The sequence below is a fragment of the Cyphomyrmex costatus genome, unplaced genomic scaffold (genome assembly GCF_001594065.2).
Source record: "Cyphomyrmex costatus isolate MS0001 unplaced genomic scaffold, Ccosl1.0 scaffold147, whole genome shotgun sequence".
Classification (NCBI taxonomy): domain Eukaryota; kingdom Metazoa; phylum Arthropoda; class Insecta; order Hymenoptera; family Formicidae; genus Cyphomyrmex; species Cyphomyrmex costatus.
In genome coordinates, this window is record NW_017275468.1 from 69,864 (window position 1) to 82,515 (window position 12,652).

Here is a 12,652-nt window from a genome sequence, read left to right on the forward strand (position 1 = left end):
TGACGAAAACCTGATATATAATGTATAGTCTAATACTTTGACAATCAGAGCAGAAATTTTCACAGCGACAAACTATATGTTTACTTACATATTTATGAAGAATGTATGCATACGTGTGCGTACAGGTACGAGTCAGTTCAAGGGATTATTCCTGTATGTCAAGTCACGCATGTCGCATCTCGCGTAATACGTAACTTTATGATTGACGTAATTGGCACTAAACGTGGCATAGTTACTTGTTGGTAAGTTCAGCTATAATTCTGTCTGTTAACACGAATCCGAATGTGGAGATGGAAAATCGAACCTCGCTGTGTGACTGATCCACGACGTACGTGTAGCACACGTTATTCAACGTTGTGTAAAATCGTTCCAGACAGCGAGAAGCCATTAGAACATCTCGCCGCCCGTACGTATACATTGTGTGCACATTAACACGACGACTCGACTAACTCTCGACAAAGGAAAACGAAATCATTCAACACCGAGAGAAATGGTCGAAAATAGGGAGAAACGAACTAAGCACCAGTCCGGTAAAGTCACATCTATGGGCACGTAACTTGGGCTCGGCATGTCATCCTAATCATATTTACCAGCTAACACCGACATTCTAGAAAGTTCTGTCTGACAATCTGGCGTTCGCAAGTCCGTTTTTTTTTTTTTTTTTACATTCTGATTATCTTCGTTGTTATTGCTCTAATTTGTAGGATATTTATACATAATAAGTAACCTATTAAAAAATACTCGAAGTACGAGTTTTTATAATTTCATTCCTATAACTTTAAAGAATTCATAAATAATAGCTTTGATATCATCGGGATAAGATGTGGTCTCTTGAACACCAGATTCGACTTGGTAGAAAGATAATCTAAGGTAACGCAAAGCGTGCGATGAGACTTACCTCGTCAGTGTCCGAGCCGACGAGTAGGAGATCGAAGGGAATGGCAGCTACCAAGTCGATGAAGAACCAACCCTTCAGGTAATGGACGGCAATTTTACCAGGGTGGGAGACCACCTCGTCGTTGCTGTTGACGAACGTCGTGCGAAAATTTATGATGATGTCCACAATGAATGTGACGTCAACTAAAAAGTATAAAAATAAATTGATGTATTCGAAACAAGTCAATAATTTTCTAATACTTCTATAATTATAGAATGTAGTCCATCATATATTTCTTATACATTGTATAATAGATTACATTATATCATATATATCTATTACATTAAAGGAAATCATCGTTAATCTTAATTTTATTTCTATATTTCGATGATGTTACATTTTTCAAAGTTTCAATAAAAATCTTTGAAGCGAAATAATGGCAGATAACATCTCCAGAACTGTTTGAACATTTCTCCGATTTCTTCTCCATTCGTTCTATTCCTGTACTATTGTCTCTTTTTCCGTTCTATTGTTTCAGACAGTCGTGACACATGTTATCCTACATTGTATGGAACATCATACTCGAGCGTCAATATCAAATTCAAAACTTAATATTCTAAGAGCCAATTTTCTCTCTGAATTTGTATGTGTAATATTTTGCTCATTTTAATTATAGAAGTATATTCTAGTGAAATTCTAATTCGAAAAGTTAAACTAAGGCAACTATTAAATAATTAAATCATCTTGCTGTTAAATTAACTGAAAATAAAAATTACACTAAAATTTTGTGATATGTATAGTACGCGGTTTTGGGATGATATTACTATTTCATTCTAAAACAATAAGATTCAAGATTTTAGTGGGCTACTCCCCACTTTTGCTACTCTCATAACATAATTTTTCGCGCTATTTCGAGATTATTATTTATTACCATTATAATTGTGAATGTAATAATCTCTCGTAAAATAGTCTCTCAATATTCTTACTTCACATATATTTCTATTATAGAATTTCACTCATATTTTGAAAAATTAAGCTAAGTCATCTGTTAAACGGTATCACTTTTGAAAAAATTAATCGAAATAGAAACTTAATAATGACAATCGCTACTATCATAATTGCACTTGTAATAGACACAACCTTATTTTAACAACGTCCTTATTTTAGGTATATCTAAGTAAATGCGTACCTTATCTTACTTATTCTGTCTCTTTCATAGAAGTTATTTTTAGTCTCGAAAAGTTAAGCTATGGCAATTATTAAACTACATCACTATTAAAATTAATCGATACAAAAATTATTATTATCACTGTTATCGTAATTACACTCGCAATAGTCTCTCAACGTCCTTCCTTTATTTACTTTTGTTATAAATTTCACTTAAGTCTCGCATTAAGCTATGGTAACTACATCACTATTGAAATTAATTGAAGAAATATTATTTTACTACTGTGATAATTGTACTAACAACCAACGTCCTGATCAACAGCTTATAATTATTTTGAAGTATTATTAATCGCACAATTTTAGGTCAAAATAAAATAATCAATCTTGGTATAGTGGCTTACCTATGAAGTCTATAATAACGATGGGGTCATCACTGTACTTCTTGTTCTTTCTGGTGTTGTAATCCGGATCCGATAGAACAAAGGCGGCGACATACGGCGTAAATATGGCGGTGTACATCACGAGAAGTAATATAATCCAATCCCAGACCGCCTTGAACGGTGAGTAGTGTAATATGGTCCACTTATGGATTCTGGGGGACTGTAATTTGTACTCCGGGAGAACGTCTGCTCCGAGAGACAGCACCTGCGACAGACGATATTGAAATTTTTAGATAAGTTCGCATTATTTTTTATCACATTTTTTTTTCATTTTAAATCGTCATGTAGAGCAAAATGTTTCATGAAATATTATCCGTCGAAACGGAGGTCTCCATCGTGTTATATTACACGATATAAATTTAACGCATTTCGACATAACATTTTATATATCAAGTTTCAGAGAGGTAACAGAAAATTTCCCATCAGTACATCGTTTATATACCTCACGGCGAACATTCCGGTAACGTTATTGTAGACATACGTGGTGTAGCGTTGCAGCTCAACGTTGCTCGTGTTAAATTGCATTGCGAATAAAATACGTTTATAGGGCGCCGCGCGTGATGCTATATGAGCCTTTCACATTTCTTACAAGATACATGGAAGAGGAGTACGGAAGCGACTGCGAGGAGGACTATTTGCTGACACGTTTAGAGTGCAGAAGCGTTTCGGATTACTTATTAAACTCTCAGCTATTTAAAACGCGCGTGGTTCACCACGAATCGATTAACGAAGACATAAATCGATGATAGGAGATGTCTGTCCAAGAGAATAAGTTACGCCAAAATTTCTCGTACATCCATTTCGTCAACCCGATCCGACTGGTGGATGAAAGTAGATCTTTCGAATCACGTTGCTCCACATTTCCAAGAGCATCGCCACGAAAGTTGTGAAAAGCGGTGAAATCTTCTCCGCCGAGTTGTTATCCCCAACCAATTGTTTCACGGGCAATTCGTTGATGTTTGAAGCTGTTCGCGCAGGGGATTACCGTCACAAGTGCTCGGTGAGTGAGCTTAAAACACTTGGCTTCGTGCTCGAGCGGGAGCTTAATCACTTAGTTCCCTGTCGTAATCCTCAATTCTTTCAAAGCTTCGTGTACTCGACTCCGTCATAATACCGAACGATCGTCGCCAAGCCCCGATATAAATCAGGAAAACAATCGCGATTTGCGGATGATATTCTGCGCCGAACACATGGCATCGGAAGAAACACTGGAAATGTCGATGTACCTCCGGAAGCTACTATCGATCACCGAATACAATTTTTCGGACGAGTAACTTCGCGGATTCGGCGGGCGCGATGAAAAATGAAACGGACCGGGAGCTCTTCCCGAAACACGAGCGATATTTCGAATTATCGATCCCGCGCGTCGCTCGGAATCGGGGACGCTTGTTTACGGCGCGCGAGAACCGGGGAAGAACCGGAAGAGCGCCGTTCGAGCGCCAGTTTAACACTGATGCAATGCGGCCCGATGAAGGGAGGCGTTCGTTCGATTGACTCGGGGTTGGCTGGTCAGGTATCCGCTCACGAGAAGCGGTGTGCGGGTTATAGGGTAGCATATTTCGCAGTCACACCCTTAGCCAGCATATTTCGGTCCGTCAAGTGTCTGAGGCACAACACCCCGAGCCGCCGAGGATCCTCGGTTGTCTCCGACGAGAATTAGCTCCGGAGTTCGATAACGAGCAATCCGCACTCGAGAGGCTCGTAACGCAAACTGACGATCCCATCCCGAGCAAAGTCGTAGTTTGCTCCCTCTTGTTTCATCCCCCTGTGCTCGTCGATTTATTATTATCAACCCCCCGACGGATAAGCGACCGATAAGCTGATAAAAATGGAAAATAGGATATTGCTGATGCGGATATCATTATTCACCATCACGTTGCTGGTATCTCATGCCGGTGCTTCCGAGTATTTACTAACACAATATTTACACAACAAGAATCTTATTGGACCAACATTTACTAACACTATGTATCCACACTTCCGTACATTCGAATCAACTTTCGAATTACGTAATTTAGCTCTAAATTTATTATTTTACCAACTTCTGGGCTCGATTTTTATTTTTGGTCTTTATTAGTTACTTTAATTATCATAAGTCCATATTATTTTACTTTTTTTACTTCTAAATAATAATATATTGCCGTATCTTTTCGAAAATTTAGCGTATACTTTTTTAGGTTAAAAAATTCAATGTTTTTATTAATTCAATGATACGCAATTATCATCGAATTTTGATCTTGGAGCAACGCGATTGTACTTACATTCTGATCTCATCCAATTTATCGGACGTTCGACATTTAATGAGAAGTAAATCCATTCCGTTACAAATGTTTTTAAAGAGAAGACTCTCAGGATAGTTCGCTTAGTTTCTTCTTTAGCTTCTTTATCGATTTTTTATTATCAGCTTCCACATCTGGTAGAAAGCGTGTAGTCAGGTGGGTCAGGGGAGGACAAAGTAGAAACTCGCTGGTTGGCTCGTCAGAGACAGCCGCGAGAATGTAAATTCAGGTAGGTCATGTTTTATTCATGCGCCCGATGTTATAGGTGAGAAGGATCGCGAGGACGACCTCATTCCAATGACCCGGAGTTATTGCAATACTTTGCGCCGTCCTTTGTAAGCTACAAGGGATGTTTTTCTGCTTTAAGGTAAAACTAAATTCGAAAACACATGCCATCTAGTTTAATAGATGCATTGTAAAAATAGCATTAATTCTCTCTTCAAAATTAACATTTTCTCGTTTATCTTTGCATTATTCTTTCTTTAATTCTCCGTGACGGTAGATATACTAGATTCACTCAATTAAAAACTTTTTGTCAAACATGTCAAACAATTCAATTTTTTGCACGTTACATCCGCAAAAATTTGGATTATTCTTATTAAAACATATTTATTTATTTTTAAAATACGAATTTTGGTTTAATTAGTGCTTTTCGATTAATATAAATTAAATAAGTGTCAGCTTCGGAGGTTGAAGATTGTCAATTATCTTGTCTAAAGTACTAGAATAAGAGTTCCAAATACAATGTTAAATGAGTAATTTATCAAATGATGAAAAAAATCAAAAGTCAGAAAAGAATTTTTCTTAGGATAATAATTGTAACTTATTACTCGGTGAACTATTAATTTATGCGGAAGTTTGTATAGAATTCCTCCTCAATCTAAGACGCTTCATTTGGATGTAATGGAGAAATAATCGAACATACGAAAGAGGATGGGGCGGATAGTAGGTATTAGCTAGTTACCACGCGCCATGACCTGGAATTATTGAGTAACTACCATGTTACGTGATCATAATCTACCAACGTTCAACGAACCAAGGAAAATAGCGTGGAAATAAGTGGCGCAAAAAATATACAAATGTATAATGGCGTAAAATTGATTTTTTTTATAATTTTGGTGTAACACATAAATACAAGCACATACTGCTGCGTTATAGAAGAGATTCGCAAAGATTTTTTATGTGAAATCAAAAAGAAATAACTCGGACGAATTTCAAAGTATTTCTATTAAAAGTCATACAATAGTCATTTACGATAGGCAATTCGCGATTACGCATTTCCTTTACGACGCGACGGCCCGACTTCTCCACAGTTGGATTTAATATTTGCAGACTCATGGCGGAGCCATTTCTCGCGTAAATATGTACCCGACGTACAAGTAAAATATGTATTTGTAGCTTGCGTATAGCGATAAGAACGCTTTTAAAGTAACTTCTGGAATCCCCGTGTATCAAGCTCGGAAATATTCTCCGAGTTACATAAATAACGATCTCTTGTAATAAATATAGCAGCGCTCTAGTGAAGTAGAAATTTAAGAGTCGCATTCAAAATTGCTCTTTTTAGGAATGAAAATAAAACGATAGTTGTTGCAGATCGTACTGATTTTATACCGAGCGTTTCCTGAATACCATAAGTCACCTAAAATTAGGTGGGATTTGTGCTGAACTAATTTGATCAAGCGTCGCGAGACAATGACGTTCACCATATGGACATTCCACGCAGTTGAACGTATTTTCGCCACGTGAACGACGCGTTTCGACGTGCTATGCTACCTTGAAAATGAGGTTGTGTCGGCGACAGCGCGGAGTTATAATCCATTTTAACGGGAAGAAAGCTCCTGTCAAAGCTCCTGTTAGCGCTTCTGAGATATACGGCCTCGTAATGCATATAACGGATCAGTCCGATAAATGCGTCTGTTGGATTTGTACTGGGCTACGCAATATTACGATCGATACCAAGCGGAATGTACGCACCATTCTACTGTAAATTGGACGAGCATGTTCGTCACTTGATAGCCCTGATAAACGTGAATAAACAATGTGAACAGATTAAGATGATATGTGGGAGAGAAAAGTATATAGATATTGCGAAAGTAAACTCGGTAAAGCACGAATTGCGTAGTTGAAATAATAATCCAATTTCATCACTGCATAATATTTAAACAATAATGATTAAATACAGATTTATAATAAAAATTCAGATAATCGATGAATAATAACAAATGAATCGAATAATGAATTTTTATCAGTTTTTGTTTCTCAAGAAATTTCATCAGCTTTAAATTTTTGGAAATTCTACTTTCAATTTCTTATAACGCAAATTCATAACATGGTATATGTATGTAACTATAAGAAATATAAATATTTGTTTATAATATACATATATATATACAAATAAATATAAAGCCTTTGAACAATAAAATTCATATACAATTTTAGTAATTTATTATATAAAGAGAATCAAATTTATTGGCTATATTTGCTGTAAAAAAATTATATTGATTTACAGAGTTTCTATTTTTTAACACCTGAATGGATTCTTATATATACCTATTTTACTCCGTAAAGTAAAGAAAAAAAAATTGTAAATTATTTAATTTTGTAGAATTTTTTAAAAAAAACAAAATCCTTGATTTCTCAAAATTACTTATTTGAACAGAGATGCCAAAGAAGATTTGCGAGTTATCGCCGTGTTGTAATTACTAATGTCGACGTTTCGTGAACCTTGCCATTTACTTTATCAGAGTGAGCAGAGCACTGATACAAGTATCGATTGACTTAGTAATGGATCACGATATAGCGATAACCCGCAAACCCTTTGGCTGTTTGAAGAAAAACTCAAAATAAATAAAGACTTATTTTAACTTTATATACCTTCTACAGCAACTAAAAATACGCGTAAGAATCATCAACTTAGATCGTTTCAGGTAGGGACCTTTTTCGTCCATTTTTCGCGATAAATTTATGTTTCTGAACAGCACATGATTATTTAAAGATTACGCATGTGCTCTGAAAAAGTAATCATGATTGTATAACAAATTATAAGCATGTCGCTGCAAAGATATTATATATTGTTTGCTATCGTAAATTTTCGTATAACTTTAAAGTTGAAACTAACGGAATAATTCCGCTTCATCCTGTTGTCGAGAAACAGCAACTTTGTAAATCAGTGTAATTAGTTCTGACAGGGTGAAAGGAAATTTTGATTAGACAAATGGAAATGCACAAGATTGAGCTGTAATACATTTATGGCTTTACACGATATGATATAATTAATAATAATCCTTTCGTTGCAGCGGAATCTAAAGCAAAGCGCACGTGGCAGATAATAAATATACAACCGTGACTGATGTTATAGATGGCAAAATTATCTTTGACATGTTCATTTTGTAGGAAACACTAAATTATGTTACATTAAAGAAAAATTTTAATCAAGTTTAACTATACAAACATTTAATATCATATAAAAATAACAATTAACACAGTCTTAATAATAGTATACTGAAAAATAAAATCAATTTTAATATATTATTTAAATATGAATTTTAAAATATTTAGCTGAGAATACTGCAATTAAATATTTATTAAATATAAAGATATATTTGTTTGATACTGGAATCATTAATTTGATTTTACAATAATTCTTTTTATTAAATAAATATTGTAACGTTTTTTATATTTATTAATACTTATTTTTATTTTAATTTTATTATCATAGTTAATTGTTTGTAGGCGATTTAGTGTTAAGTAATGTTTAAATTAATTTTATTGGAAATATTGACTGATTATCAATGCTTTATTGTTGAACGAAAATTCTTTTTGACTCTTATATCACCTTTGTCATCATTTTGTTTATAAATAATATTTATTTACTGTATAAGTAAATGTTTAGTTGGCAGTGTTGAACTAAATATTTATTAAAATTGACTATTTTTTTTTCAGTGTAATTTTTGTAAAAAGCATTTGACGTTAAAATTTAAATTTAAGAAAATAATTACTTTAATAATACTTTACTGGATGATATACTACAAAAGAGAGATTTCCAATTCTATATTTTAAAATAAAAAATAAAATAATATCATAAGTAATACAAATATCAATTACCGTCGACAAGGTCGAGCCAAACTTCTGCTTCTTTCCCTTCAAGAAATATGAGCGCATCATGGTTCCAGACACTCTCACAAAGAATTCCAGTGTCATTCTCAACCGTGGCGGACCTCGATCGGACGCTACCACTGCTGCCGATAGCTTGGCGCTTTTAGCATGCGCGCGAAAATGTAAATAAACAACGTTGGGAAAACCACCTGTTTCACTATTACGTTTTTCCGAACTTTCTCGTTAAACGATTTCCAAGCGTCTCTTCGAAACGAAGCGACTGCGCGAAATAAAATTCATATTATGAACGGAACTTCCGCATTGATTGAAATTTCCAAAGTTGTAGAGTACTTGCGGTCGATAGCAAACACTTGTGGCAAGCTGCTTTCAAAGAATTTTTTGCACGTCTGGTTTGTATCTCGAAAAAGAAAATATGTAGGACACACCACAAACTTCCATCAGTTTCTTTCTGTTCTCGATACAATGGTCGTTTACTCAGTATCTTTTCACGGGATGAAAGGCTCGGGAAGAAACTTATTATTTCCATATCAGATTTATATAACATATGTCCGACTTCAAAAAAATCGACTTTATATCCTCGTTAACACTAACGACTTGAAAAGTTCTATGTCAAATCAAGTATAAAAACCTTTACGCGTATTTCTAAATGCCAAATACGAGGTAGATCGTATTTTCTATTCAAACAACATCTGTCGAATGCTAAAAAGCTTCGTAAGCTTCTTTACGAGTGCGAGGACAAAGAGGAAATTTTATGTCGTCCTTTATGGGAGGTCCAATCGATTTACCAAAGTGAGTCTGTGTATTTGTGTGTGATTCTACGTTTCGTACAAAAGGTCTCACCGTCGGTCGATTCAAACAGTTTAAGTCGAGGCAATAGTAGAACTCAAGGTATAGTATAGAACTGAAGAAGCATTGAACGTGTTCAAAGAGCCGTCTTCCTGTTTGAACGCGAAAATTTAGCACCTCCTTGCGTCAGTCATAAACATTCTCATTGAATTATTCAGTAGAACTATTTATGTGAGTAACGTTCAATTTACATTATTACTTCCGATTTCCAAATGTCTCTCTAGATAGCAAGCAGTGAGATTTATTCAATCTCTTGTGGTTTTGTATAGATAATCGAGAGATTGCTTTTAACTTAAATTGATCGATTTAATAAAAGAATTAGAGAATTTAAATCGCTTTCAATTTTTTGGTTCATTTAGGTACATCAAACGGAGAGTCTTCGGAGATTTCTATGTAATCTTGAGAAAAATCTCCTGAGACAAGAGTTGTTCGATACCTCGAAGTATCGACGATAATATTTGCGATTGTAATGTAAAACAAAATTTTGAATGTTGACTGATCCCTTTCAGTCGGATAGTTTTTGCCGCCTTTGGAAACGTCGAATAAATTTCAACAAATTTCATAAAGTTTCCTTTATTCACATTTTCCGGTTTAAGCTCCCACAGAAGGGTCGAGTTAAAGTAAGCAACGGTGATATTCATTAAAATAGACTTACAATTAAAAGAAACTTTTTGAAAAAGGAACGTTTTAAAAGTCCAGTCCAATTAATTTCCGACAAATCTCACAAGGGAGATTTTTAAAGTTGAATTCTCGCCAGCGACATAAAATATTTTATTTTTCAATTGGAATCTTTAAAATCGAGACAAAGTCTAGCATTTAGTCGAGCTCAATTAAAAAGAACATTTTTGAGAAACTTCCTCGATACGTTACTATTACTCAGCCGAACCATCGTTTTGTTTCCAGTAGAAAAATCGAATTACGCGACAATAACGGCAATTGTCGCTGTTATTTCATGTGTTGTGGAAGATATGCTCGTTTCGGTCAAATGATTTTCGGGGACGCCGAACGAATTCCAGCGGACTTCACGAAGTGATCTAATTTCGGCCGACTCTCCGCGTTCTCGTCACGATTCCGCGGCCGCACGCTCGCGTACACGCGGCAAAACTAAACGCTCGAGACGGAGAGATCTGTTTCAGTCAGCAACGATGTCGAGAAGTCTTTCAGAAAACATTCGCCTCTGGCCCGCTTGAATTCGCCGGTCCGACTTCATGGCTTTATAAATGCGGGAAGCCAAGGTTTGGGTACACAGGGGTACTAAAAGTGAATCATAAAAATCTGAAATGAAGCTGAAATTGGGAATGGAAAAAAACAGATGTGTTATATATAAATGAAATACGTATTAATTTCAGATAAATGTCAAAAGAATAAAGAAATTTATGCACAAATTATCAGTGTTATATTTTTTATGTTAATTTTTTTACATAATGTTTATGTTACTTCTAATATTCATCTGGTGTTAAATGAATACAAAAGTTTGAGTGGATCATTTATATAGGATGAGATATGTTCATTTTAAAACAAACTTTCCAACTGTGCAATAATACTTGCGATGTGTGTAGAAGTTAATTTGTTATCCTGCCATGCTAATAATTACATGTTACTATTATATTATTAACTTCATCAAACTGTCGCTCTTCTTCAATAAACAAAAATTAATATATTCGCTAATGGATTATGCTTTCACATTTATATTAAACATAAATTGATAACGACAGTTAATAACGCAAAATGAAGTAGAAATGAAAATGTATTTGGTATTTATTAATGTAGAATATTGACAACGAGAAGGATGATCAATCGCAATCTGTAGAATTGATAAATTAATCTCGAATTCAACAAGACAACTCGAACATGTTCCGGTTTCCAATTCGAACGCTGTCCTCTAAATCTCGTGGAATGAAACCTCGCTCGAAGAGACTGAAAATTGAGCTAGTCTTGAAAAAAGAGTAAAAATGCTACCACTCTTTCATTTTCACTCTTTTTTCAAGACTAGCTCAATTTTCAGTCTCTTCGAGTGAAGTTTCAATATATCTACATGAGATTTAGAGATTATGTTTTAACATAAATTATTATGCTTGCAGTATTTTAATATAAATTATTTCTTAATAATATAAATAAGATATTTGATTACAAAAAAATAATTCGATAATATGAAATATTCGTCGCCAAATGAAAAGAGAATCCGAAAAAAGATCTTTTTTTGTATCAGAAAAAAAAAGAATATTCCTGCATGAGTTTATGCTTCTGAATATTACAGCGATGACGAAGATATATAAGATCGCTAATAGCTTTGCCCCAGTAATCGGGCGTTATAAAGCGATCGTAAAAATAAAAAATAAAATGGGACAAATAAAATATCAAAGCATATTTATCGATATTTGTCAAGGCTGATTCATCTAAACAATATATATGTATATATTGAAATTCTCTTCCTATATATAGCTTAACTTGAATTTTCCTTTTCCATAATTGTTCGTCTCTCTTCGAAATTTAAGTAACGAGAAATTTGCATTTAGATTAACTCACAATTTCGGGGTTCAATTAAAAATAACAAATATATTTATTTAATTAAATAAACAGAATAAAGAGCGAAGTGAAATTTCCACTTCAATTCGTTTTGTGTGATTATATGACATTGATTTAATATTCACCGACCATGTGCTAAGTGCACTCGGAAAGGTCGTGTTAAACGATGGCGACTGACATTTTATGAGCATGTTCGATGAACCATTTTAACTGTGCGGCGATACGGCTAAGAAGAAGCATGTAGTGCCTTGTTTTATAGTATTAAAAACACGCGATGCGCTATAACAACGAAGGACAGAAAAGTCGCGTATCATTTCTAATACATAAATGTTCATAATCGAGATCATCTACATGGCGACAATGAAACATTTCATTTCGCTTCTCATTATTAATCCACTAAT

At 34.5% G+C, this 12,652-nt stretch overlaps 1 protein-coding gene across 1 annotated transcript in view; it reads right to left on the minus strand.

The window, feature by feature from the left end:
* Window positions 1-12,652, minus strand: part of sei (potassium voltage-gated channel seizure) — a 148,542-nt gene that overhangs the window by 20,981 nt on the left and 114,909 nt on the right. Inside the window, exons 10-11 of the mRNA XM_018551848.1 lie at window positions 2,446-2,689; window positions 899-1,080 (exon numbers count right to left, since the gene is read on the minus strand). Of these exons, the coding sequence (XP_018407350.1) occupies window positions 899-1,080; window positions 2,446-2,689 (426 nt within the window). The remainder of the gene's footprint in view (window positions 1-898; window positions 1,081-2,445; window positions 2,690-12,652) is intronic.